The sequence below is a fragment of the Gallus gallus genome, chromosome 10 (assembly GCF_016699485.2).
Source record: "Gallus gallus isolate bGalGal1 chromosome 10, bGalGal1.mat.broiler.GRCg7b, whole genome shotgun sequence".
Classification (NCBI taxonomy): Eukaryota; Metazoa; Chordata; class Aves; order Galliformes; family Phasianidae; genus Gallus; species Gallus gallus.
The window spans coordinates 14,641,471-14,666,156 of NC_052541.1; the positions used below are offsets into that span (position 1 = coordinate 14,641,471).

Sequence of the window (24,686 nt, forward strand, 5' to 3'; positions counted from 1 at the left end):
CAAAACAGTGATGTGTTGAGTGCTTAAAAATCTTATTTTGGGGAGGGACTTGGCTTATGGGAGGATCTTGGACTGTTCATGCTCACTTCTCCCCCTGGCTGGATTCAACCTCTGTCTATTGAAAGCTGAATTTTGAAGTGTGGGAAGAATGGTGCTGCTAAGAGCCATTTCTGTGGCAGCTCTTGACTCCAGCAACATGTTGGGTCAGTGCTGAGAGTTGTCAGCTTGCCTTGCATCTTCTGAGAGCATCTGCTGTTTGTACTTGTTGGGAGCGTTTACGTTTTGATGCTGTTAATAAAGATGATCTCCTATAAAAAGAAGTCATGTTGCTCAGATGTGCAATACTGAATGCTAACTCAGGAGGCTTCAGGCATGCTGTAACAGCCTTGTAAACTTAGATGCCTGATTGTGAAAGGTCTTATCATTGCCATTCAGCCACTTATTTCTTGGAAGGAACGTGTCCTTCTTGGTAAGGGATGATCTAGTTGTTTTTTTATGTTTGTATTTTTTCCTTCCATCCAGCAGATTCTTAATTAAGACAGAATTATAGCCTTAAGTAGTTCTTAGAAAACAAAGGAACGTGATCTGCTGAGCATTAGCAGATCGTAATTTCTATTAAAGTATTTCTCACTTTAATGCAGTTACCAAAGATCCAGCTGTGGTTTTGACGTTCATGGGTGGTTATCTCTGCTGAATTGGAAGCGTGTGGGACTGGTTGGATGTTTATAGCTTACCCTCAATGATACTTTAATAGAAAGTAGGCCTTCTTTGATGTTAACTCATGTATCTTAAAGCGGGATGTATTCCCAAACCAGCCTCAGGAAAGAGCCCTTCAGTGCTCGGTTGTGTACAGCGTTGGGACCTGATTTGATGTGTCATGTTGCTCATCCCTTGTATTCAGTTAGCAGGTGGAAGCACTCCCCGATTGCCTCAGTGGTATTTAGGAGAGGTCATTCTATGGAATTGGCTTTTTATTGCTATTATTTAGCATTTTAATATAGAAACAACGGCAAGCACGTCTCCTTTTGTCTTCACTGGATTTCTGTGTTGTTTTAAGGTATTTGCAGCAGCCTAGGGAAGGACATAACCATTTCTCATCTACAGGGCCTGAAGGAGTCTAAATATAGTAAATATCAGAGTACCACAACTCTGGAACTTGTGTTTAATGGCTTAAATAAGTCATCATGAGGGCTCTTTGCTTAGTAGGGCAGGCGTGTGCAGAGCTGTACATACAGGTGTGTGCAGCCTTTGTGCCTGTCACTAGAGAAATGGCCTCTTCAGAAAACACTGTTCACATCAAGAAAGAAAATGATAGAGTCTGCATAATGTAGGTAATGTACATGAGTGATGGCTATTTGTGTCTGGGAAGGCCGTGTCCCTCTGTCCTTGTAATAAAGCTCAGGGTCTTGAGAAACAACGAACTCTGGCGTGGGAGGAGGCCAGCAATTGCTGTTCTGTCTTTACACAATAGTGCAATGCTGTCTGGCCCCAGTGTCGTTCTAATTTCTTCCAGCTCTTGCTAATAAACCCAACAGAGGAAAAGTATGGGTTTTTTTCGGTGCCCCCATGGAATACTGCCAACTTAATGCAATGCCAGCCTGATGTTGCCGTTGGTGTGGTGGCAGCAGGGGTTTGGATGCCTTCTGAGGTCAGAGCCCCAGGGGTGGCTCCACAGGATGTGTCCTGCTGTCCCGGGAACAGCTGGTGAATCGTTTTCTTGGATGTTTTGGCAATGGTTTCTAATAAAAATCCCTTGGTTTTCTTGAATAAATGCTGGACCTTCCAAAAACCTCCAGCAAAGAAGTTTCAATGCTTCTTTGAAGGACGCTGAGTTGGAACAGTGTGGTTGAGCAGATGACAGTGGATTGATTAGTGGATGAATTCAGTGAGGACCACGGGAGGGGGTGGCTGATGGCCCAGCAGGGCAGGGCCAGGTGTGGGAGCTGGGAGTGCCACTGCTGCTGAGCAGTGGGGAGGAGCTGTGCTGGTGTGCAGGAGCAGGACACGGCGGCGGTTCAGCTGGATTTTCCTGTCCTACTGGGAGGGAGCACTGCAATACCCTCATCCCTGTCCAAAAGCAATTGGGACGATGAAACCAGCAATCATCACTGACGATGCATCCTCTCCCCTTTGCTGGAAAAACCTCTGTGTCTCTTACCTTTGACGTTTCAGCTCACAGCTGTTTTCTATTCCTATTCCCCCCCCCCCCCCCCCCACCCACAAATGCTAAGTTCTTCCATTCCAGGCCTTGCAAACAAACCCAGAGCACCAACCACCCCAGCAATGAACTCCTAAGATGGTGGAGGAGGGATGACTGTGAAATGGCGGCCGGGAGCTTGGCTGCACGCCCTGCGCTGGAGGGATTTGGGATGAGGCTCCCGCTGCGCTCGGCTGCTGCCCTCTGCCCGCTCCCTGGGAGAAGGCAGCTGCAGCCCGGCTGCAGGGAGGCCTCGCAGGACTTACAGCTGTTCTGAGCATCGGGGGCTGAGAGTGGAGATCTGACATCCCTGGTGTGACTGGTCCCATCTGCACGAGGACGTGCGTGCCAGCAGTGGCTGCCCGCAGCTAGCGGATGCCTCTGGGATTTCTGCGTATTTCTGTGTAATGACATACGTGCTTTCATTTTTCTTGGGTATACTTTTAATGATGAAACCTGAGCAGAGCTTTCAACATCTCTTGTACAAAAGGAGGAAAAATTAAAGATCTGCTTTCCCTCTGCGAAGTTTTTCTGGCTCTTTATTCGTGATGCTGTATTTGCAACACACACTTACATACAACGGAAGCATTTAGCTGCAGATAAGAGCTGACTTGGAAGGAGATGCTCCTTGTTCGTAGAATTTGTGGTCTCATCATTACAACGCTGCTTTTTAGCTTGTGACGGTGGGATTTCTAATGCTGCCTTACTGGCAAATGTGTTATAATGAGTTTTCCATTTTCTTTAATTGGATTTGAAAAGAAAAACAGAATATGTGTTGCGGGAGAGATTGGACAAAAAGGTATTCTGAGTATTTTAGCCTCTCACTGCTTTGTTTTGTGGAGGAGCCTGTGTTTAATTGAATGTCTGGTATACTAACATGTCGATGTAAACCAGAAGGGAACAAGCACCTCTGTGGTATTCTGCTCTCCTCTTACTGGATAAAGCTCCTTTCTGCTGCTGAGTTTACCCTTTTTGGAAGGAATGTGATGTTTACCATTACATGCTGTAACGTGCACAGAGCGTGGTGCTTTCAGAAATTGGGTTGTACCGGGGTGTAGTGGAGAGCAGAGCAGGAGGACCGGTATTGGTATTGCTCATGCTGCTCCTTGTGTGGCACCCCTCGTTGCTCTGGTTGATGAGCAGTAATTAGGAGCTTGTGCTGTCCTCTGCATTCAGCAGAGGTGAATGCAGAGTCTCCTGGGAGGGAACTGCGCCCAGTGCAACGAAGCAGAGCGTATGTCAAGAGCCACGTGCCTCACACTTGCGTTTAGGCTATTCCAAGCTTTGCAGCTTGGATGTGGCTCAGTTTTACTTGTTGACAGTACAGTTAAAATATAATCTCTTCTCTCTCTACCATTAGTCACTCGGCATCCGAAGAAGCCTCTGGCTCTGACTCTGCAAGCCAGTCTGAGAGCGAGCAGGGCAGCGAGCAGGGCAGCGAGTCTAACAGCAGCTCCGAGTCCTCTGAAAGTCAGTCTGAATCCGAAAGTGAATCAACGGGTTCGAAATCCCAGCAGACCCCTCCTGAAACCAAAGAAAAACCAGCCTCTAAGAAGGAAAGGATAGCAGATGTTAAAAAGGTATTGCCCCCTGCTGCTCTGCAGAGCCGTGTTACCCTGCACCCACCCTGAACGGGCAGAACACAGGCCATGAACCAAGCTGCTTTTCACTTCCCTGCCACTTGGCCAGCCTGAATTGCACATCAACCAACCAAGCTCCCTCCTTTGGTGTCCCCAAGCCCCTCGCTGGCCATTTGGTTTGTGTACGTGTGGCCCCACGTCATTGGTGTGAGCAGGAGCTTGTGCGCTCGATGTGACAGCCCTTTGGGCACTAGGCAGGTAGCAAAGGAGGAGTAGGAGCCTGTCATCAGTAAGTGACACTGTCATCTCAACCTCTCCCTCCATCCTTCCGCTTCTCTCTCATGTCTCACCTCTCCATCTAAAAACAGTAAAGCTTCCCCACGGGTCACAACTTGGGAAAGTGCTTATCTTTGATTCGGGACACTTAGGTCTGTTTCCATCACTACCTGCCTCTTTGGGAAAAAAAGGATGAGAAAAGTGATTTAACCTTTTTATTTGTTATATTCAGAACAGCTGTGTGGTTGGTTGTTTTTTTTCCACAGCTCCCTCAGCAATCCCTATCCTACCTACACAGGCAGACTTGCCCTCACCTCGTTGCTGCACAGGTAGAGGAGGGCTTGCAGGCGGTGTGCCTCTGGTTTGGTGCTGCACCTCCATAGCGCAGCAGTTGTGCCTCGGCTCCCTGCTCCTCCTGAGAGGTGGAGGCATCTGAGTAACACATGGGGTGTGAGATGAGGCCCAAGTACCCATTTGGAGATAGGAACTTAGTGAAGTTAGTTTTTGGGAGGGAGGAAGGTCAGGTTAGGTCAGTGATTTTCTGCCTTGTGGTGTGTGACTCGCTTCTTCTGTGTAGCTGTGGCTTGTACTTTGCACAGCACTCTCACAAGATGGAGTTCTGTGGAGAACCTGCTATGTATGTGACGCATGAGAAGAGCAGTGCTTGCAGTCCCCATGTCCCTGCAGGGGGGAGAAGCGAGGTGTTAGACACAGCATCCCTATTTCTTCCTCTCACCGGACTCTGGGCTGCCTGCTCAGGTTGCAGTAGATCTCCCGTATTTAGGCTGCCAGGGAAGGATGCGTTTGTGAGGCAGTTGTGGTAACAGCTTTCAGATTTCTGTTTTATTGTTGCTAAGCGGAGACTGAAGGAAGTTGTCTCTTCTGTGGCCTTCTAGAAGCACGTTCCCAACAATGAGCATTAAAATTACGGCATGAGGGAACGCATCCGTATACAAGAGGATAATTAGCGTGGATAAAGCTTTTAGAGGTCAAGACACCCTCTAATAAGGAAGCTTCTCCCTCCCTTAATTCTGCTGTTAATGGGCGTTTTCCTTAGCTAGGTCCAACCTAGACGTGCCGATACCTGTTCCCCTTGAATAACCAAGTCAATTAATTATATTATTGTTTATATTTTATCTCTGTCTAGACACACCCATGGAGGTGAGGTTCATTTGTGTGTGGTTCTATTCTGAAGTGTAATGGGAGGCAATCCTTCCTCCAAAAGCTGTGCCACTTAAAAAGACAGATTCTTCCAATAGTTGGGAGAGCGTTTTTAATTGTTCTTTCGTATGGGATAATAAACAACCTCTGAACTTCTCTCTGCCTTTATTCCTGACAGATAGACACTTCAGCAGTTAGGCTGCTCTCATATTAGCCTATTGCTCTCCCAACAGCAGCAGAAAGAAACCTGCCAGGCTGCAGCCTTGTGCTCATCAAGCCTGCGGTGCCATGTCACTGCTGTGCATTTGGATTTCTTTTTCCTGCCTGCTGCTGGCTGAGATACTTGAGAACCGGAGGGAGGGAGAAGCAGATAAATACCAAATAGGTTTAGAAAGCTGTACAGTGATGAACTGCTGAGGGCCAAGGCAGAGGGATGGTTTTAGGCGTTGGAGAGGCAGGTCAGGGGTTGGCATCTGCCCTGTAAAGTTTCTGCTGTTCTGTGTCACCAACACAGGCACGTTCCCATACGTCAGGACATCAGTTCTTGAATCCTTCTTCTCCTCCTGACCATCCAGAGGGAGAAAATGCTTGCTTTAGCATGCAGTATGAAGTTGCTGTGGGGCCTGGTTACAGCACATAGAGCACAGCCATTTCCTGTAGCCAGCTCTGCACTTCCACGAGTCCTGCACTGCCAAACCACATTCTGTCAATGCATTCAGGAGAAGAATACGGTGGTCTGGCTCACTTGCCACCCAGGATGGGTCACAGGCTTCGCACGTGAAGTCGCTGCTGGTGACCTCTTGCCACTGGGCTCGGCAGGCAGCTAATAGGGTTTTCTCTATGGAAAACAGTAGCGATGGCTGTATGCGAGACTGAATCATCCCTTTGTGTTGGTAGGTTCATTCATTCCACCTGCACAGTGCTGCCTCTTGTTGCACTGAGGCTGGCTGCCTTAGTGCTCTGTCCTTCAGCCTAAATAAGGTAGAAAGTGCTTTATGCCCTATAGGAGACATGACCCGTATAAAGATAACACTAAGCTAAATTCTATGCTTGAAAGCATTACCAAATAGCCCAAAATAATCGTGATCTGTTTCAGATTTTTAGGCATCTGCCTAGTAGTTGTTGCTATCAAAATTCCCTAATGGTGCTATGTTGATTCCCTTTATTTTTGTTAACATTCACCGTCAAACCTCTCTAGAACATCAGAAATAATGGAGCGAAGCAGGCCTGCTGATGGTCTGTTTATTTTGCAGATGTGGGAAGAATATCCTGATGTTTATGGGGTTAGGAGGTCAAACCGAAGCAGACAAGAACCGTCGAGATTTAATATAAAAGATGAGGTAAGGAAAAAAAAACAGAACGAGGGATTACTGAACATATAAAAACAACTGAACCCAAAGAATAAAGGCAGGTCTCGTCTGCATCGCCTTATAAACACCGAGTCCTAGCCTGGTTTGTGAGTGGTGGAGTTCAGAACTGAGGCCCTGGCGCTGCACTTGAGTCCACGTGGCCCAACAGCTCTGATCTCAGTGGGATGCTGCATGGGCTGAGGTCTCTGCATGCTCATCTGGCCACTGGAGCGGGGCATAGCATGGGCCGTGCCCTGCTGTAGGAACCTGCTGGAGAGGACGGGTGCGTGTTTTCCTTTTTTAAACACAAAACCACAATGCAAATCCAACCAGGAATAAAAGAAAATGCCCAGAAACACCTCACAATGATCAAACAGCTGTTGTTGCCCATCCTGGGATAGATCGTGCTCGTAAATGTGTTTGTGTGCGTGTGTTCAGCTTTATGAAGCATCACTTTGGTTGAATGCCAGGGGGTGTTTTATGCTTCAGTTGAAGGTGGCAGGCAAAACTTGCTGTTGTTCCTATCTCAGGACTTGCTTTTTCCTCGAAGATGCAGGGATTAGTTGCTGCCTCCATTTCCATCTATCAGACCTTGTGCACGTCTGCAGACCTTCTGGAAGGCTGAGCAGTTAGAGAGGAGAGAAAAACAGGCTTAGACCGAAATTGCAGGGTGGGGTACTTCGATTTGAAAGCAGGTGGGAATCTGCAGAGAAGTAGCCAGATTTTGGGCAGGGCAGGAACCGGGTGCTGCTCTCAGCAGGTCAGGCTGTTTGTGCTTTGATGCCAAAATACACCGGTGGATGCCTGAGAGGTGCAAGCGTAACGCAGGTCTCTGCCGTCTCCTGAGCTGGATGTCCCATAGCAGCAGTTAGGAAGGCCCTGTGGCACATCATTGACTCGGGTTTTGTTTTCCTTTTCAAGTTCAGCAAAGCCCAGGCTCGCCGGCCGCCTCTCTGTGATGCCCCAGCGTGCACTATGCGCTGTGCTGGCACTGTCACACCCGCCACAGACCTCGCCTGCGGCCCCAGTGCCCTGTAGGGGTTCAGGTAAGTCCTGTCATTTTTTGTTTTACAATATTACGTGGTTTTGCAAATGTTGTTTGCTTTTTCAATATCTTTATTTCCTACTATTAAAGGTTACGATAAAGTTTAAAAAAAAAAAAAAAACAACCAACCTGAGATGTACAAACTTTGCTATACCACAAAATATTGTAAAAAACAAAAACGAATCCTCTGAATGGAGCCCTTCATGAAACAGAAAACCAAACTTAGTGAAATCGGACCGGTCCATTTCCCCCCCTCTCCTCCTGAAGCAGCACTGACTGCTTCCCATAGAGCAACTCCAGTGGCGGGTGTGACGTGCCAGGCACAGTGCTGGGGCCTCGCAGACAGCGGGACGTGGCGTGGCATATCTTGCTGTTAGAAGACCCAAAGCAGCAAGGGAGGGCGCAGCAGAGCTGATCCTGCATGGTGCTGAGCGCTGCTGGAGCTGGCAGCAAAACAGGGCACTTGAGACCTCCTAAGATTGCTTTTTACCTTTCAGGGCTAAGCCTGTCGCCAGTGACCTGCTCTTATTGTTTGCTGCTTGGGACTTCCAGCACCGTGTCTAGGAGCTTTGAACTGCTTTCTTCCCTAACACTTCTGTGCAGTATTAGCAAGCAGCACTGCCTGGGCAGTGGGTCAGACTGGGTGCCAGGCTGCAGCAGTTCCAGCCTCCTGACTGCCCCTGATCAGGGTGGTGGTGGTGGTGTTTCAGGTTTGGGGCGCTGCAATCTCTGCCGAGACCACCAGTTTGGGCAGAGCTCCTTCCCTGTAAGTGCCTGAAACGCTTCCGGGAAGTGCCCCGAGGGCATTGGGCACCTCATGGAGCTCTGTGAAATGGAAGCAGAGAGGCTGGCAGGTCCTGGTTGAGACAGAGGTGTGTGGGCTGTGAAGGACAGGAAGCAGAAGTGCTGTTTTGCATAGGGTGGAGGAGCTGCCCCGAGCACTGAAGCTGACTCCAGGAATGAGAGCACACGTGAGCTTTCAGTACAAACGGTCCTTGCCTGTGCGTTTTGAGTGCAGCTAATAAATCAGCTTCAGGTTTCAGCAAGGGGAACTGAAACATGCAGAGCAGGGCAGGCAGGAAACAGCGCACCCAAAACGGGCACAATCCATTGGCTATGAAGAGGATGGTTTGTAATTAGCATGAGTAATAAATGTCACAGTGCATCTGTTCTGTGAAAGAGGCCACAAGTCGTGCACCAGAGCTGTTCCCAAAATATGTTTGGTTTTACCATTGCAAAAAAATATGTAATTCTGCTCCTTTGCATTTTGATTAATGCTCTTTCTCACATCTTTGCTGAAAGTTCAGATTTTGAACATTCAGAGACTCGAGAAGACTAAGCTGGCAAGCTGGCAGTCTCCACCTTCTCTGCAGACCTTGGCCTCTGCTAAGCCTGAAATGAGCAAATCCCTGAGCTCAGTCTGAGATTTTGGGCCTTCCCATCTCCTAGCAGGCAGCATGAGCTCCAGAGTGCAGCCTGGACTGTGCCAAGGGGCTGAAGCCTCCTCTGTGGGCTGGTGAGGGGACACCCTTGGACAGCCTGTAGGCCCGGAATTGCAAAGCTGCTGCTTAATGTGATGTTTGTGGTGTCGTGTCTTGTACAGCATTCCTCCATGGTATGGAGCTGCATAAGCATATATATGTGCTGTTGCTATATATATGCTATATAAGCTGCAGCATAGTTAATCTAGAAGTGTGTGTGCACTGTAAGTGCTAGCAGAGAAGAAAGAATGGTGGATGCCCCATCTCTGGAGCCATTCAGGGTCAGGATGGATGGATGGGGCTCTGAGCACCCTGATCCAACTGCAGGGGTGTTGCCTTTAAAGGTCCCTCCCAGGTCAAATGATTGTATGAAATGAGACGGGAGGATTGGGTGAGGCATGGAAAGGGAGGACTGACCTTTCCTCGGGAGGTGGGGAATGCAAACAGTAAGAGGCCAGTCCCTAGTCTAGTTGGAAGAGAGGCATAGGAATTGGTTGGGTATGTTTGCAGCATTCAGTAGAAGGGGGTTAAAGAAGGCAACTTGGCTAGCACTGGTGTGCAGGCTCAGAGAGAGAAACAGGTACCTGGCATCTCTTGCTGGACGGATAAAGTCCTGGTGGGGACTGAAGGCAGAATTTGTCACCTTTGCCAATGCCACCTGGGGAGCTGACGCTATTAAAACACGAGTTTAATGCAGTTTTCCCTTCCTGCTGAAGGTGGCTGGTGGACACCCTTGGGCCAATTGGAGCAAGTCAGTGCTGAGTTCTGCAGCTGGGTATTGGAGTTTAAGGGATTGCTATAGTATGGTCTTTTAAAAATTGTTTTAATCATTTTGCAATTGGTACATGTAGAACAGTATCAAGCAGCTTTCAGCCATGGCAGGAGCTGGGCAGCCCAGGGCCAGGATGCCAGGAAGAGTGGGTGAGAAGTGATGCTGGGGTGGATGAGGGCACTGGGGAGCAGAGGCTGAGTCACCGGGTGCGTGGGGTGGCTGTAGCAGCAACAGGCAGTGGTGACTCAGGCTGGGACTGGCTGTGTCAGAGCAGAAAGAGCTGGGCTTGCTGCCCGAAAGAGACAACGGAGCTTTGAGCAATGCAGCTGGAGGCAGCTGGGCTGGAGTCACAAGTCAGATTTTTTTTCAAGGCAGAAAGAAAAGAGGAAAAGACGAGTTGTTGAGATGAGCAGCAGCTATGTAGAAACAGCAACAGAGCAGAAGAGCAGAGGCATTGCGGAGTGGACAGCAGTGAAAAGTAGAATTTTGGCAAGTAAGTGGAATTAGGTTCAGAAAACAATGAAGGGTGTGTTTGGTTTTCTGCAAACTTCACCAAGCTGGACTTGGCAGCTCTAGGTTAATGGTTGGACTTAGAGATCTTTTCCAACCTAAATGAGGCTGTGATTCAAATCTCATCTTCTCTGACACAGAACAGAAGGAAAACTCACTGCTCTCCGCTCATGGTTTGCCTAAAGACAGCGAAAAGTAAGTGCTCATTGAAAAACATCCCACCCACACAACTGGAGTCAGCCGTGCTGCACTCAGTGCTGTCAGCCAGCCCCTTGTTTCCTGGATGCTTGGTCTGTGAGGCAGGGATGTCAGGCAGTGGAGCAGGCGGTGAGCACATTCACATTGAGCTGCAGTGCAGGGCTGTCACTGTGCCACACGTCAATCTGGCACGAAACCCCCGGGAGGTTCATCAGCACCCTCAGTCTGACACGGCATCCGATGCTCCATTTTGAGCAAAGAGGAGGTTTCTGTTGGGGAAAAGGAAGATGGAAATAAAGGCTGCAGAAAGACAGCAGAAGCGTGGGGGATGTCTTTGTAACCCGCCTCGACTTCTGACGTTGCAGCTTGTGCCGTTTCATGCCGTTCTCTGAACAGCTCTTGGCGTGAGCCTGGCTGAATGTGGTGGGTGTACAGGAGGCACAGACAAAGACAGGCTTCATCTGCAGGGCCTCTCTGACACAGCTTGGGTATTGCAGCAAAAAGCAGCATTGAAAAGAGGGTTGCAGATGAGCGGGATGCATGCAGCAAGCAATCCCGAGGCTTTTCAGAGCATTTAAATAGTCTTAATAAATCTTCTGTTGTCTGCTGCAGTTTTCTCCCTGCTGATTTGTGCTTTCTGTAGCAAGTGTCTAAGGCAAAGTCATCTGTCTGTTTCGGGGTGCTGTGTGTGCACGGATCTGTTTCTATGGTTGACTGGCTTTTACAAAAATAGAGTAGCACAACGAAGCTTTTCTATCTTTCTCAGCCAGTGGGAGTTGATGACACCCACGTTTAAAATAGTTCAGCAAGGACACAGCAGCTCTCAAAATACATTTAGCTAGAGAGACTGCTGGTGGAGGCTGGTATGGTCGCAGGAAGGAAGGCAGTAGGGCAGGGTCTGACCCAGCAGCTTCCTCAGCTGCTTTGGCTGTGGGAGAACAATGCAGGAAAGCAAGGAACGCCCTTGTGATGAGAACGTTGTCCTTTTAGGAGAATTTCCTTCTGTATAGGAAGCTTCTGTAATGAAAGCAGAGCTTGTCATGCATTTGTGTGGCTGCGAAAGGCAGGTCTGCAATCACAGAAACACAGTCTGATCCATCCCCAAACATGACTGGGTTCGTTCTGACGTGACACGTTCGGATGCTCTGCATTCTGCCACTGCACTTTCAGTTAGAGCCTTGTAAAAGAGCTGAGCTGCTGCAGAAGGAGCAGTGTGGGGCAGCGGGCGGCTCTCCTGCAGCCCCATGGCTCCGGAGCATCCTTCTGGCTGCAGGGAGAGCGGTGCAGCTGTGTCTGAGCTCACCTCACCTGCGTGTGTCCAGCTGTGTCCTTGGGGAGACGAGCCGGGGTGAAGCCCACAACCTCATTTTTCTTTCTTTTCAATTAAAGGCAAGTAGCGAATCTGAAAACGAGAGCCCAAAAAGAAGAGGCCAGAAGCAAGTGAAAAGAAAGTAAGTTTCTAGGAAAAGAGTTCTGAATAGTGCAATTGTTATTTATTCACTTGTTTTCACAGAAGTAATGTCTGTTGGACAGGCGTGGTTGACATGAAAAGCTTGTAAAATGCGTTATTTACTATTTGAAGTAGTAATACTTTGGGTGGTGTAAATCTCATCACAATAGCCAAATTTGCTTAGGTTTTTTTTTTTTTTTACTGCCTTTTCTATCCAATCAATACCTTTTAGTTTTCCTACACCCTGAAGTGTGTTGATGAGACCATGGCAGGATGCCACGTGGTTCAGCTCCCTCTCTCCTCTTTCTTGTTTTTTAATTTCTCGTTCTGTTGTGCACAGCAGTGCAGTGCAACAGGAGGTAATAGAAACCAGGGAGGGCTGCAGTAACATGGACCTCTTCTGGGCAAGGACTCCCAATGTACCCCTTGGAGAGAGGGGGCATTTCAGAGCTGAAGCCTTGCTCTGAACTACCCACGGAGATCCTGCTCCCTTCCACTAACACACAGTGGGATTTGGCTTCAACCTTGGAAACTTTAATCGCCTCAAGTTAGATGGCATGCAGCTTAGTGCTCCGGGTTTCGAGCAGCGAGGAGAAAGTGTATCAGTGCATGTCGTAAACCATCAGTGAAAGCGAGCACTTCTCAGAAACGTCTGTTTATTCAAAGTCACCCTGAAGATTTTTTTTTCCACCTCATTTCAGAAATACGTAAGTGGAAAGGAAAGCTAAATAACTTGAAGCACGCCCAGCTGCGTGGGGTGCAGCCCTGCCGCAAGCACTGCTGCAGCACGTGGTAGGAGCCACTCATGCTGCTCTGCTAACTAAAATCCAGGCGACTGAGACCTGTTCCTAGAAGCAGAGAATTACAGCATAAAATCCCCAACACATCACAGCCAGCAACTTGTTAGCTAGAGTGCAGTGTTGGTTTGTCATGACCGTGGCCTGCTAGGATCAACCCAGTTGGGTTGGATGTCTACTTAGTCAGGTATTTGCGTTGAAATGTGATGGCCATTGATCAGCTACGTTTCTGACCATAGAAAAAAGTGGAAAAGAGAGATTTCTGGTGAAGAAGAGGATGAAGATGGAGGGGATCAAGGCACAAGTGCAGAGAGCGAGCCTGAACCGAAGAGAATTAAAGCAAAAAGGCCAGTCCAAAGGAGGTATGGAGTGGTCGGTTCAGTCCATATCTCTTTTTCTGCGTGTCTTTCCTACCTCTATGAGGGTGGAGAGGCAATCGCCACTTGCTGATTTGTTTACAAGTCTGTGGACCTGGTTGCTCTGTCCAGTGAGTGGAGCAGTGGTTTCCATGGTAGTTACAGCAGACTGAATGTCTTGGAATCTCATCTCTGAGATCGGTGTGTTTTTAAAGACTTACAAAAAAAAAAGGATGTTACAGTAAAACACCTTCTCCTAATACTTATTTTAGAACAATGGCCAAAACCAGTGTTAAAAAACCTCCCAAACTCCAGCGTGGGAAGAAGAGAAAGAGACAGGTGTCATCTGAGGATGACGACGACGATGAAGATGGTGAAACTCCTAAGAGACAAACTCGACGGAGAGCAGCCAAAAATGTCAGGTATCAAAAAGTGCGAGCTGGCTTGCTTTAAGCAATGCACCTCCAGGATAAATAGTGGAGGCCTTGGTCCGTTGCACGTAATATGCCATTCTTGTGTTTCTGGGCAGAGTCAAGGGCTTTTGATCAGTTTGGTTTTGGTCTTGTTCAGTTACAAGGAAGATGACGATTTTGAGACGGATTCTGATGACCTGATAGAGATGACTGGGGAAGGGGCTGACGAACATGAAGACAACAGTGAAACTATTGAAAAAGTCTTGGACATCAGGCTTGGAAAAAAAGGAGGTGTGTAGGCTATTTCTGCTTTCAGTCACGCGCTCTCTGTTTCTCTTCAGCTGCTCCAACGTGTTTGCAATTTTGAAGCCTTGCAGTGGGGCCTGGGGTTATTTCAGCGCTCTTCACCCTTTCCTGCCTGCCTTTTATTTCTTCCTCCTAGAAGGTGTTGTTTTTATTTGTTTCTGTTTTTAAACAATCTATTATTGAAAAGCCTAAAATGTCAAGTCTGTGTGCTTGGCAGCTGTCTCTTAGTGTGTACACATTTTAAAGATGCAGTCATTGTTCTGCAAGTTCTTGCTTTTCTCCCCTTTTAAAAGATGAAATAGCTCTTCCAGTAGAGTCAGTTTTTGTAGCTCCATTGACAAAGCCATAATGGGAAATAAAGCTGATGCTTTGTTCTCATAGCCATACAAAAGTGTTTTTGTAAAACGGAATGGTCTTGAATATTTTCAAGAGACCTTTGAATTATATTAAAGCAAAAAAGGCATCTATGATAGAGATTTAAAAAGATGCTGTTGTGTGGGGAACTTTTATGTGCCTGTCTCATCGGGTTCAAGAATCTGTAGGATATTCTTTGTGGTGTCACAAAGGATGTGTTAGAAAAACAACTTCCTGCTTTAATGCAGTTCGTGGCCACTGGTTTTTAACAAAGGTACCGACTGCAGCCTGATCTCTTTTGCAGCCACTGGTGCTTCCACCACAGTGTATGCAACTGAAGCCAATGGCAACCCCAGTGCTGACTTTGACCCCGAAAAGGATGAGGGAGAGGTTCATTACCTGATCAAGTGGAAAGGCTGGTCGTACATCCACAGCACGTGGGAGAGTGAGGAGTCCCTGCAACAGCAGAAAGTGAAGGGCCTGAAAAAACTAGAAAACTTCAAGAAAAAGGAGGAGGAGATCAAGCAATGGTATGCTCTATTCCAACCGGTGATATAAGGCTTTGGGGGAATCTTCTTTAGCCATAGGTATGCACGGTCAGGACTGAAAACGTTCAGTTCTTTTCTTGCAAAGCATATTCCACCCAAAGCAAACGTTTTCAGTTCACAACACTTCTCTCTCTCTGCCTGCTGATGAACCATCCCCCTTATAGAAATTATATCTATAGTATTAAAAGGGAGAGAAGGGGCAGAGCTTCACAACGCTGCCAGTTCTCAGGCTCAGGAGTTGGGTAGCTGAGAACAAATAAATGGTGCACAAGTGCATCTGGCCCCGGAGGTGGTATAAGGGCTCCTAGTTAGCAGTGAAACCTGGCATGCTAAACTAAGCAGCTGTGCTGGGAAGTAGGGCTCATCTCAGGACACGCTGCTGAATTTTGTTTTGCAGGCTTTGTCAAGGCAGCCTTGTTAACCCTTGTTAATGATGAGCCTGTCTATACGTGAGTTTTTGTCTGACCTCCCCAAGGGCTACAAAGAGAGCTACTGTGTGTTTCCAAAGTGATAAAGCTGGAGCAGCAGCTTCCATCCCTGACTGTTGGATTTTCATTTTTGTGACTAATTCTTGCCGCAGAATAAGGAGTCATTTAGCAGGGAAACAATGAGTATCTATGACATTTGCTTCCCAGTAAAGCTTTATAATAGGAGATGCTTTATTATAGGAAGCATTAAGAAACGTGTCGTATAAGCAGTAGTTTGCTTCAGTGACTTAACTACATAACCATAAAGTAAAGTAGAATTTGTATACGTGGCCTCAGTGAGCACTCTGACACTACAGAAGCATTATAATGCCTAATTTGTTTTTCTTTTTGTATCTAGGCTGGCCAAAGTATCGCCTGAAGATGTGGAATATTTCAACTGCCAACAGGAGCTGGCTTCAGAGCTGAACAAACAGTATCAAATCGTGGAGAGAGTAATTGGTAAGTGAATCCAAGACTTTTGTAAAGGGATGAAGTATGACAGAATGAGCTTCCTCTTCCTCCTTGCCCTCCAGTATCTCTGCATAGAATGGCATTGAATGTATTTCACTCTCCAGGAGGCTGTTGAAGCTGCTGCTGCTGCTGAAGTTCTTTGACCTCAGTTCTTTGCAGGCAAGGTGTTTGCAGAAGCACGGGCCTGGCTGCTTCCAGGACTGCTTTCTGTGACACTGTGGTTAAGGATGTGGTTAGGCTGCAAGGTGGCTCAGGGGTTAGATTTTCATGACTTGTTAAAAATAAAAAATGGGACTTTGCACTTGACTGATATTACGGCGATGTCAGTCAGAGATGCTGGCGTCCAGTTGTTTTGGGAATTGGCCTAGAGAGCTGTACAACCTATTTCCATACAATTCTTATCAAAGCACACGGTGCTCTGTTTGTGCTGCTCCCCCTGCTGGCTCTCAGCACACCAAACCCTTGTTTCCTTTGTGTCTCCTACCACAGCTGTGAAGACCAGCAAGTCTGCGGCGGGGCATGCTGACTTCCCAGGTAAAGGAGCGTTTTTTGGCCTCTCTAAACTTTTCCTACTAGCCAAGACCTGTACTGTGGTTGTAGGGATGTAGACTGCCCTTGTGAACCATACTTGTGGTTCAGCCACAGAACTGAGGTTTGGGCTTCTTTGCATATTTTGCAGCAAACAGTCGCAAAACGTCCTCGAATGACCCCGAATACCTGTGCAAGTGGATGGGACTGCCCTATGCAGAGTGCAGCTGGGAAGATGAAGCTCTGATAAGCAAGAAATTTCAGCACTGCATTGACAGCTTCAACAACCGTAACAACTCCAAGACAATTCCTACCCGGGACTGCAAGGTTTGCTTGCTTCTCTTCTCTCCTGTTGTTTTGTTTCTCCAGGCTGGGTGATGAAGCAAACCGTGTGCATATGAAGTTTTGTCAGAATAAATGTCAGAGAGTATTTTCCCATCTTTCCACCAGCATTTGAATGGCTGTTTGCTGTTCTTCTACCTTAGGCAGAGATGTGAACCCCTTTTGGTTTCATTTACTCGAGGCATGGGGGATTGGGAAGTTTAATTAATCCTTGCAAAGTGCTTCTTCCTGAAGAGGTGCTGCTACAGCAATGCAGATTTTTAATATCACTTGAACAGAAAAACAGCACACCAGGTAGAAGAGGAAGTCTGCAAGATGCTGATACAGTGCGGGAGAGAGATGGAGTTAATGGGAGAAAAACCAGAAGGAGCCCAAACAGAAAATGGAGTTTGTTCCATCTAATAGGCGTTGTGTACAGCTTAGTGCAGTCTTGGGGGGACTCAGCCCTGATCATCAGGACTGGAGCTCAGCAGGCAAAACATAACAGTGCTGAGTGGCGTCAGAACTGCAGATACCATAAACCGATAAGAAAATGTGGATGGACAATAACTGACAGACCAATTGACACTCATTGCTGAATCTGCAGATTTCATTGCTGAATTTTCAACCTTACCTCGTCTTTTTCTTCAGAGGGCTTATGATGTATTTTTTTTTTCCTCAGGTATTGAAGCAGAGACCAAGATTTGTTGCCTTGAAGAAACAGCCTTCTTATATTGGCAGTGAGAACTTGGAGCTGCGAGATTACCAGCTGGAAGGCCTCAACTGGCTCGCTCACTCGTGGTGCAAGTAAGTACATACACTAAGTGATGCTCTGGTCAGCACTGCAGATGGACTACATTCATTTTGGATCTTCTAACTTTTGTCCCAGTGGGATCTGGCCCTCTTGTTCTCAAGTGAGATTTTTACCCAGCCTGTTTCTGCAGCTTGAAATGATACAAACACATTAAATCAGGACTTAGGTTTGTTCTCTTCCTTCTCAGGAACAACAGTGTGATCCTGGCTGATGAAATGGGCCTGGGGAAGACGATTCAGACAATCTCATTCCTGTCGTACCTCTTCCACCAGCACCAGCTGTACGGTCCTTTCCTGGTGGTGGTTCCTCTGTCGACTCTCACCTCGTGGCAGAGAGAGTTTGAAGTGTGGGCACCTGAGATCAACGTGGTGGTTTACATCGGTGACCTCATGAGCAGGAACATGGTGTGTAATCTGACAGCAAAGCTTGTGGGGTTGGATGGAAGCTCTGGGCACGATGCAGCACTTCTGTGCAGCATGTAATGCATGTGACATCTGCTGGAGCAGCTGATGGAGACTGCTGATAGTCCTCTGAATTATTTAGACAAGGCAACGAAAATGTGTTGTGAGCCTAGTGGTGTCAGTAGTGAGATGATGGGGTAGTGTCACAACAGCAAGTTGTTTGACTTAATTTGGTTACTCGTCTAAACTTGTGTAAAAACCATGTGTGCACTAAAACAAGCTGCTCCTTGGATGCCCTTTGCTCACTGAATGGTACATTGAACAGTAGAGCTTGGACTTGATTGGAGACCCTAGCTGTAGCTACAGTAATGATTGTTAACTCTTCAGTAATATTGCTTGATGGTAACATCTGTCGTTTCTCGCAGATACGTGAATATGAGTGGATCCACTCTCAGTCTAAAAGGTTGAAATTCAACGCACTTATCACAACATATGAGATCCTCCTCAAAGACAAGGTGGGTAAAGGTCCAAGGGTGTTTTATTTAGATCCTCTCTTGCAAATGGGGAAGCCAGCCTCTGACTAGTGGGTTTCACCTCTCTTTCTTCTGTGGTGATGGAGAACACTTCTTTTCCTCCAGGCTGTTTTGGGAAGTATTAGCTGGGCCTTTCTAGGCGTGGATGAAGCCCATCGTTTGAAAAATGATGACTCTTTGCTGTACAAAACATTGATTGACTTCAAGTCCAACCACAGGCTGCTGATCACTGGCACTCCGCTTCAAAATTCTCTCAAAGAGCTCTGGTCCCTGCTGCATTTCATCATGCCTGAGAAGTAAGTCTCCTTTTGGTGCTTCGTAAAATACCTCTGTATGTTTGTCTCGTCCACTGATTAAACTTGAGGGAGAACAGAGTGGCAGAAATCCCTCAGTTAAGCTCAATGGACTTAGACCAGCGTAAGGGGAACAAACACTGGTGAGGAAAAGCAGGGTTTAAGTGACTAACACAAGGAGTATTACTGGTAGCAAGTTGAATGAAGAAACCTGAAACGTCTTTCGAATCTGTCTGCTGTTTTAAGTGCCATCTCTTAAAAAGCTGAACTTGGTCTAAGCAATCATCTTGGCCATTTCTGAATTTGCTAGTACGTGGTGTTTCAGCCTCTCTCACTAAATGTTTTATGGCAGCCCCTGGGAGTATTTCTTAAAGACAGCACTGCCTAGCTGATTGTTAGCATGTCCACATTATAACAGATGTTTTCTTAAAGACAAAACAGGTAATATGCGTTGCTAAGACAGGCATGTCCCCAAACTCATCAAAATGATGTTTGAGTACAGAAAGAGCTGTCCCCCGAATTCTTTGCTGGATCACAGAGGAAGCGAAGGAAAGATTTGAGGTCTCCCAGGTGGCGAAGGACAGATATCCACATTTCAGAGGAGTCAGAGAAATCAGCAGTCCAAAAAAGTAATCTGAGCTGTACGAAACATAATCTAGTTGTCAGAACCCTGCCTAAGGATGGGCACTGTGGAAAGTGCCCAGGTAGTGGTAAGGTAATGCTAGCAGGTGAGATCAGAGTAAAGGTTGGGAAACCTGGGATTTTGGGTCCTGGAAGTTGATGTGGAACTGTGAAGCTCAAAAATAAAAGACTTGGAGGTACTAAAACCCAGAGAGCTGCTTGCTTTGCCACCAGCCTGCTCAATTAGCCAGAGAAAAGTGAACTTCCTATCCTTCACTGTACGTCCATCAACTTGATGGCCTCCTATCTCATTGTGTAGTGTGAGCATATTTGATACATGCTGCTTGGTACCACCAGACGAGATATTCTAACTCATTTCTATTACTCATCTCTGTTGCTAGGTTTGAGTTCTGGGAGGATTTTGAAGAAGATCATGGGAAAGGTAGAGAGAATGGCTACCAGAGCCTTCACAAAGTCCTGGAGCCGTTTCTCCTACGCAGAGTGAAGAAGGATGTGGAGAAATCTTTGCCAGCCAAAGTGGAGCAGATCCTCCGTGTGGAAATGTCTGCTTTGCAGAAGCAGTATTACAAGTGAGTCATATATTAAGTTACTGGGAATACCAGCGCATCTCCCTTTGTGACTTGGGAATATGCACAGTATATATAGGACAGAGTATGCTGTGTTGTTCAGAAGACGTCAGTGTGGCAGCCTTGCTTCCCAGTAGGAGTGCAAGGTAGGGTTGGGTGGTATCTCCCCCTCATGTTACCCAGCTCTAAACCACTGGGTATGCTTTTCCAGCATCATGGTAATTCAGCTGGCCAGCTTTGTAGGGCAGAGGCTATATCTTGGCAAAGTAAAGCTCAGAACTGTGGTGCTAGGGAAGAGTGTAGACTGATGCCTGAGTTAAGGTGTCCCTGAAGGTTTTGTATCTTGGGCTCCAGCAGGCCTGCTTTGCACTGTGAAATGATCTGGTCTGTTTATTTTCCTGTCTGCAGGTGGATTTTGACAAGAAACTACAAGGCTCTTTCAAAGGGAACAAGAGGAAGCACATCTGGTTTCCTAAACATCGTGATGGAGTTGAAGAAGTGCTGCAACCACTGCTACCTTATCAAGCCTCCTGAGGAAAACGAGAGAGAGAATGGCATTGAGACCCTGCAGGTGGGCAGAGACATTGCTTATCTTTATTTCTCCTTAATTTTCTACTTCCTGCCATTCTCCCTCCGAGATAAGATCTGATGGGGCTTTTGCTTCTGTCCGTGGGAAGCTGTCGTCGAACTGAGCCACTGAATTTCCTGCCCTTCCCTTGCACTGTCAGCAGAACGTTGTGGCCGTTTTGAGCCAGAGGTGAATGCAGTATGAGAACTATCTTGGGTGATTTATTGTGCACGTCCCTTCTGCTGTCTAAGTGCAGATGATTTGATTAGAGAGGTACAGGAGAAGCGTGGCACCAGAAAAAAAAACAGCTCTCTAGTGTACGTGGGGGTATGGTTGGAAAGCACCAGCTGGAATGACGGTTACTTTTTCAGTCTCTGATCAGGAGCAGTGGAAAGCTAATCCTCTTGGACAAGCTGCTGACCAGGCTGCGGGACAGAGGCAACAGAGTCCTGATCTTCTCCCAGATGGTGAGGATGCTGGACATCTTGGCGGAGTACCTGACTATCAAACACTATCCTTTCCAGGTGAGAAACAGCACGTGGGCTTCACCTGAAAATTCAAGAAAATAAGGAGGGAGGCTGGGCACTGAGAGGCACTCGGGTTCTCAGGGGACAGTGGCTGGATTAGATTGTTCTTCTGAAATGCATTGGATGGAACTGGAAAGTCCCTTCGTTTCAGTGTGGCACTCAAGGAAGGGAACATATGGAGGGGCAGAAGCCAGCTGAGAGCATGGGACACCTCGCTCTGCGTCTGATGCTGCCTCTGGGGCATGGCACATCTCTCTTCGTAGATGTTTTGCTGTCTTTAAGTGAGGATAATAGTATGTCCTTTGAGAGCTGTAGATGAAGACTGCTCTTACAACAGCTCGGTACTGATGTATAAACTGAGAGTCTAAATGATGGGCATAAACCTGCACGATGGATTCAAACATTTATTGGTGGGTGTTAATCACTAAACCGTCTTGTGGTTTGGACCTTGCCTAACAGAAACACTCGTACTCCGTGATCCATCTCTGTAGCTGAGATCAACTGATGTGCTTATGCTAAAATTCCTTGGGTGCAGACCTCCCTGCATCTACCAGCACACAGTTTTGTGCAGAGGGCTCAACACTGAAGCTTCCTTCCCTTGCTGCCTCTCTGAAGCTATTTAGGGATGCTGTTATCTGCATTTCTTCTACCTGAGCTGGCTAATGCATCCTGTGCAGCTTGTTTCCATCCAGCTGATGCTGGCTTGCCATCTTGCTGTTTTTCTGGACTTGTGTCACTGCTTGAAGGTTGCTGCGTGGGTCATGTTTCCAGCATACAACGTCTCAGTCAATAAAGCCCCGTCTCTGCAGAACACCTCCTCTGCTGGGCTCCTGCTCTGGCCTTCATCCTGTGATAAACCCCGAGGAGAGGATAGCCAATGCAGAGATCCTGGCTGGGAGCCTGTAAGAGGAGCTGGAGAGTCACTGCTGTGTGACTGCTGCCTGAGCATACCACCTCCTGCCCTCGCAGCACAGTGTAGCTATTTTTAATTGGTGGCTATTTTTAATGATTAAACACTCCAGGCAGGGGAGGGGGCTATCAGGCTCCCAGAACTTGGTTGCAACAGTTCTACGAGGCTCTTTTCCTTCTTTATTTTTAATTGTTATTGCTGATTTTTTTTTTCCCAGCGCTTGGACGGCTCAATCAAAGGGGAGATCCGAAAGCAGGCGCTGGACCACTTCAACGCCGACGGCTCTGAGGTATGCCAGATGGGTCTTCCCTTCCTTCAGAGGGGTCTGGTGGGTGGCAGGAGGGAATTAGCTCAGTTCATTCCTTCTTCCAGGACACCTGGCCCTTTTTAGTGCAGACACAACACGTTTTGCAATCATCCGTATCGCTTGTTTCAAATCTCCCACATCCAAAGAATGGGGCTGCAAGGCACATTTCCAGTTAGTGCCAAAGAGGCTGGGAAGAGCCAGAATTTAGCAGTTCTCTCCTTATGGTCTGAGGAATGAGTCACTTGCCAAATAAAGCCTCCAGCCTGAAACTGTTTGTGGATATGAAATGGCAGAGGCAAAAGGGAGATTTTAAGCATAGGTAGGCAGTGAAGTCTGGTGTCGGAGGTGAAAGTCTCCGGTGTAATAGGAGAGGGCATGCTGAGCCTCTTGTCTGGGCTTGCTGACTCACAGTGACTGGTGCAAGGCACTTGTATGCTGCCCCCCAGCCATGGGAAATGTCCATCCTCACTCCAGGAGCCTGCACTGGTGGCAGCTCTTGATTGGCCCAGGAGATGAAGAAGGTGCTTCGTGATGGTGGGGAATGTAATAAATAAAAGTGAGAAGGCAGAAGTGTGGGTGGGAGAGAAGGGAGCAGGACTGTCTATGGAAGCTGCCCTTTCCCCTCTCCTGGAGGATCTCAGATAATCCTGATTCTGTCCTGGCACCCTGTACCTTTGGGCAGCAACTCAAACATTCCATGTTTGGAACTGATCTCACCCCCAGTCAACTGCAGACAACAAAAGCACGTGTCTGTCTGCTGCCTTCATGGGGATCTGATGTGCAGTGTGATCTGACCTTCAGAAGTGACTCCAAGGTGCCCTTCTCTGACTTTCCTCACTTTGTGTCTTGGTTTTAGCCTTTTCCTTCTCTTCGAATGGAGTGCACCAGAGCCTTCATTGGTTTCCTTGTGTGACTTTGTAGTCACTACTGCTATTTTATATCCATGGTGATAGGCTGGCTAACTTAGTTGTCCTTGTTGTTTTTCCCCCCAGGACTTCTGTTTCTTACTGTCAACACGAGCTGGAGGGCTGGGAATTAATTTGGCCTCTGCTGATACTGTTGTTATCTTTGATTCGGACTGGAACCCCCAGAATGATCTTCAGGCTCAGGCTCGGGCTCACCGCATTGGGCAAAAGAAGCAGGTCAGAATTGTTACCTCGAGTCATTTTCTCTGTGGCTTCAGTTGTATGCATTTCAGTGAGCACCCACATCGCCAGGCCTTCTGAGAACATGGTCTTTTTGCCCCCAGTCCTGATGGTAGAGAGTAACATTATCCCAAGGGAAACTCATGTAAAGGTCAGGAATCAAAAAGTCAGCCCAAATTTGCTAGATGTTTCTGCTTAGTCCTGATGGTTCAGAATGAAGAACCCCATCAGTGGCATCACATTTCTTAGCCTCACGTACTCCTGTTTTTCTTGCCCTATAAAAATTGCTAGATAGAATATCCATCTTTTCCTAGAGTTTTATTACAGATGTGGAAAGTTTGATGCTTATTTGGATTTAGAGCAATTTTTTTTTCAGTAGATTTGTACTTTGCCTTTTGTACACTACGAGATCTGTGTTAACAGTCCTGATCTTAAGTGGTCCCCCTGAGACAAAAGAATGTACTTGTCTTGATTCTAAAAGCATGTCAGCAGACGAATCTCCTCTGAAACAACTCAGGGATGCATCACTGTATTCAGGTCCTGGTAAATAGCTCTGTTCTTCTCTTGCCCTTCAGGTGAATATTTACCGCCTGGTCACAAAGGGTACAGTTGAGGAGGAGATCATTGAGAGGGCCAAGAAGAAAATGGTGCTGGATCATTTGGTGATCCAGCGTATGGACACCACCGGACGGACTGTTCTGGACAACAACTCTGGGCGATCCAAGTAGGTGGTTGTGTCAGGAGGCAGACACATCTGATAGAGCATGTGGCATAACCAGCTTCACCTCCTGGTATCTACTGATTTGATTGGGTATGGGGCAGAAGAGAGCTTTCACTAATAAGTAAGGAGAGCTTCCACTAATTCGCCTCGCACAATCGTTGATTTGGACACAGAGGATAAAGATTATCAGAAATTGAAATGCATTACTTGTTTTTCTTTACCTCTTCCCACCAGAGACCATCCTGGTCTGAGGGAAGCTGGTGGTGGCAATGTGGAACGGTGTTTTGTCAATGATCTGACTCTCCCCATTTCCTCTCAATAGATGGGGGTTGTACCCCTTACAGTAGCTGTCCAAGCCAGAGCAGGAAAGAGATGAGTGCTGAGGAGAAAGCTTGCTCCTCGTTTTAAATGGGAAAAACTTCAGAATGGTTTTGTGCTGTGACAAAACTGACTTAACAGCTCTAAACCATTCTTCATTCTCTTTTCTGTTTGCAGTTCAAATCCTTTCAACAAAGAAGAGCTGACAGCTATTCTGAAGTTTGGAGCTGAAGATCTCTTTAAGGAGCTTGAAGGGGAAGAGTCAGAGCCTCAGGTAGTTTGAAATTGAAATAACATCACTGTTGGTAGTCCTCTGCAGGTCTGCATTGGGGATATATTTACGTTTGCTCACTCTTTGTAC

The 24,686-nt window shown here is 47.2% G+C and overlaps 1 protein-coding gene, 1 long non-coding RNA gene and 1 other non-coding gene across 5 annotated transcripts in view; 2 read left to right on the forward strand and 1 right to left on the reverse strand.

The window, feature by feature from the left end:
* The window catches only part of CHD2 (chromodomain helicase DNA binding protein 2), a 68,507-nt gene that overhangs the window by 25,831 nt on the left and 17,990 nt on the right, over nt 1–24,686 (forward strand). For all 3 annotated transcript variants that reach the window (XM_040706339.2, XM_040706346.2, NM_001278454.3), the window contains 21 exons: nt 3,558–3,777; nt 6,468–6,554; nt 11,959–12,020; nt 13,056–13,178; nt 13,445–13,594; nt 13,743–13,876; nt 14,550–14,775; nt 15,619–15,719; nt 16,221–16,265; nt 16,411–16,586; nt 17,263–17,387; nt 17,582–17,798; nt 18,221–18,310; nt 18,434–18,624; nt 19,644–19,832; nt 20,238–20,400; nt 20,769–20,921; nt 22,052–22,123; nt 23,134–23,283; nt 23,862–24,010; nt 24,503–24,599. In XM_040706339.2, the coding sequence (XP_040562273.1) occupies nt 3,558–3,777; nt 6,468–6,554; nt 11,959–12,020; nt 13,056–13,178; nt 13,445–13,594; nt 13,743–13,876; nt 14,550–14,775; nt 15,619–15,719; nt 16,221–16,265; nt 16,411–16,586; nt 17,263–17,387; nt 17,582–17,798; nt 18,221–18,310; nt 18,434–18,624; nt 19,644–19,832; nt 20,238–20,400; nt 20,769–20,921; nt 22,052–22,123; nt 23,134–23,283; nt 23,862–24,010; nt 24,503–24,599 (2,920 nt within the window). The remainder of the gene's footprint in view (nt 1–3,557; nt 3,778–6,467; nt 6,555–11,958; nt 12,021–13,055; nt 13,179–13,444; nt 13,595–13,742; nt 13,877–14,549; nt 14,776–15,618; nt 15,720–16,220; nt 16,266–16,410; nt 16,587–17,262; nt 17,388–17,581; nt 17,799–18,220; nt 18,311–18,433; nt 18,625–19,643; nt 19,833–20,237; nt 20,401–20,768; nt 20,922–22,051; nt 22,124–23,133; nt 23,284–23,861; nt 24,011–24,502; nt 24,600–24,686) is intronic.
* MIR1611 (microRNA 1611) lies at nt 4,341–4,422 on the forward strand. The gene has a single exon (NR_035098.4). It is a non-coding gene; the product is annotated as a microRNA 1611 (primary transcript).
* Nucleotides 10,348–13,448, reverse strand: LOC121111582. The gene is made up of 3 exons (XR_005862616.2): nt 13,231–13,448; nt 11,878–11,971; nt 10,348–10,838 (listed from the first exon to the last, which is right to left on the reverse strand). It is a non-coding gene; the product is annotated as an uncharacterized LOC121111582 (long non-coding RNA).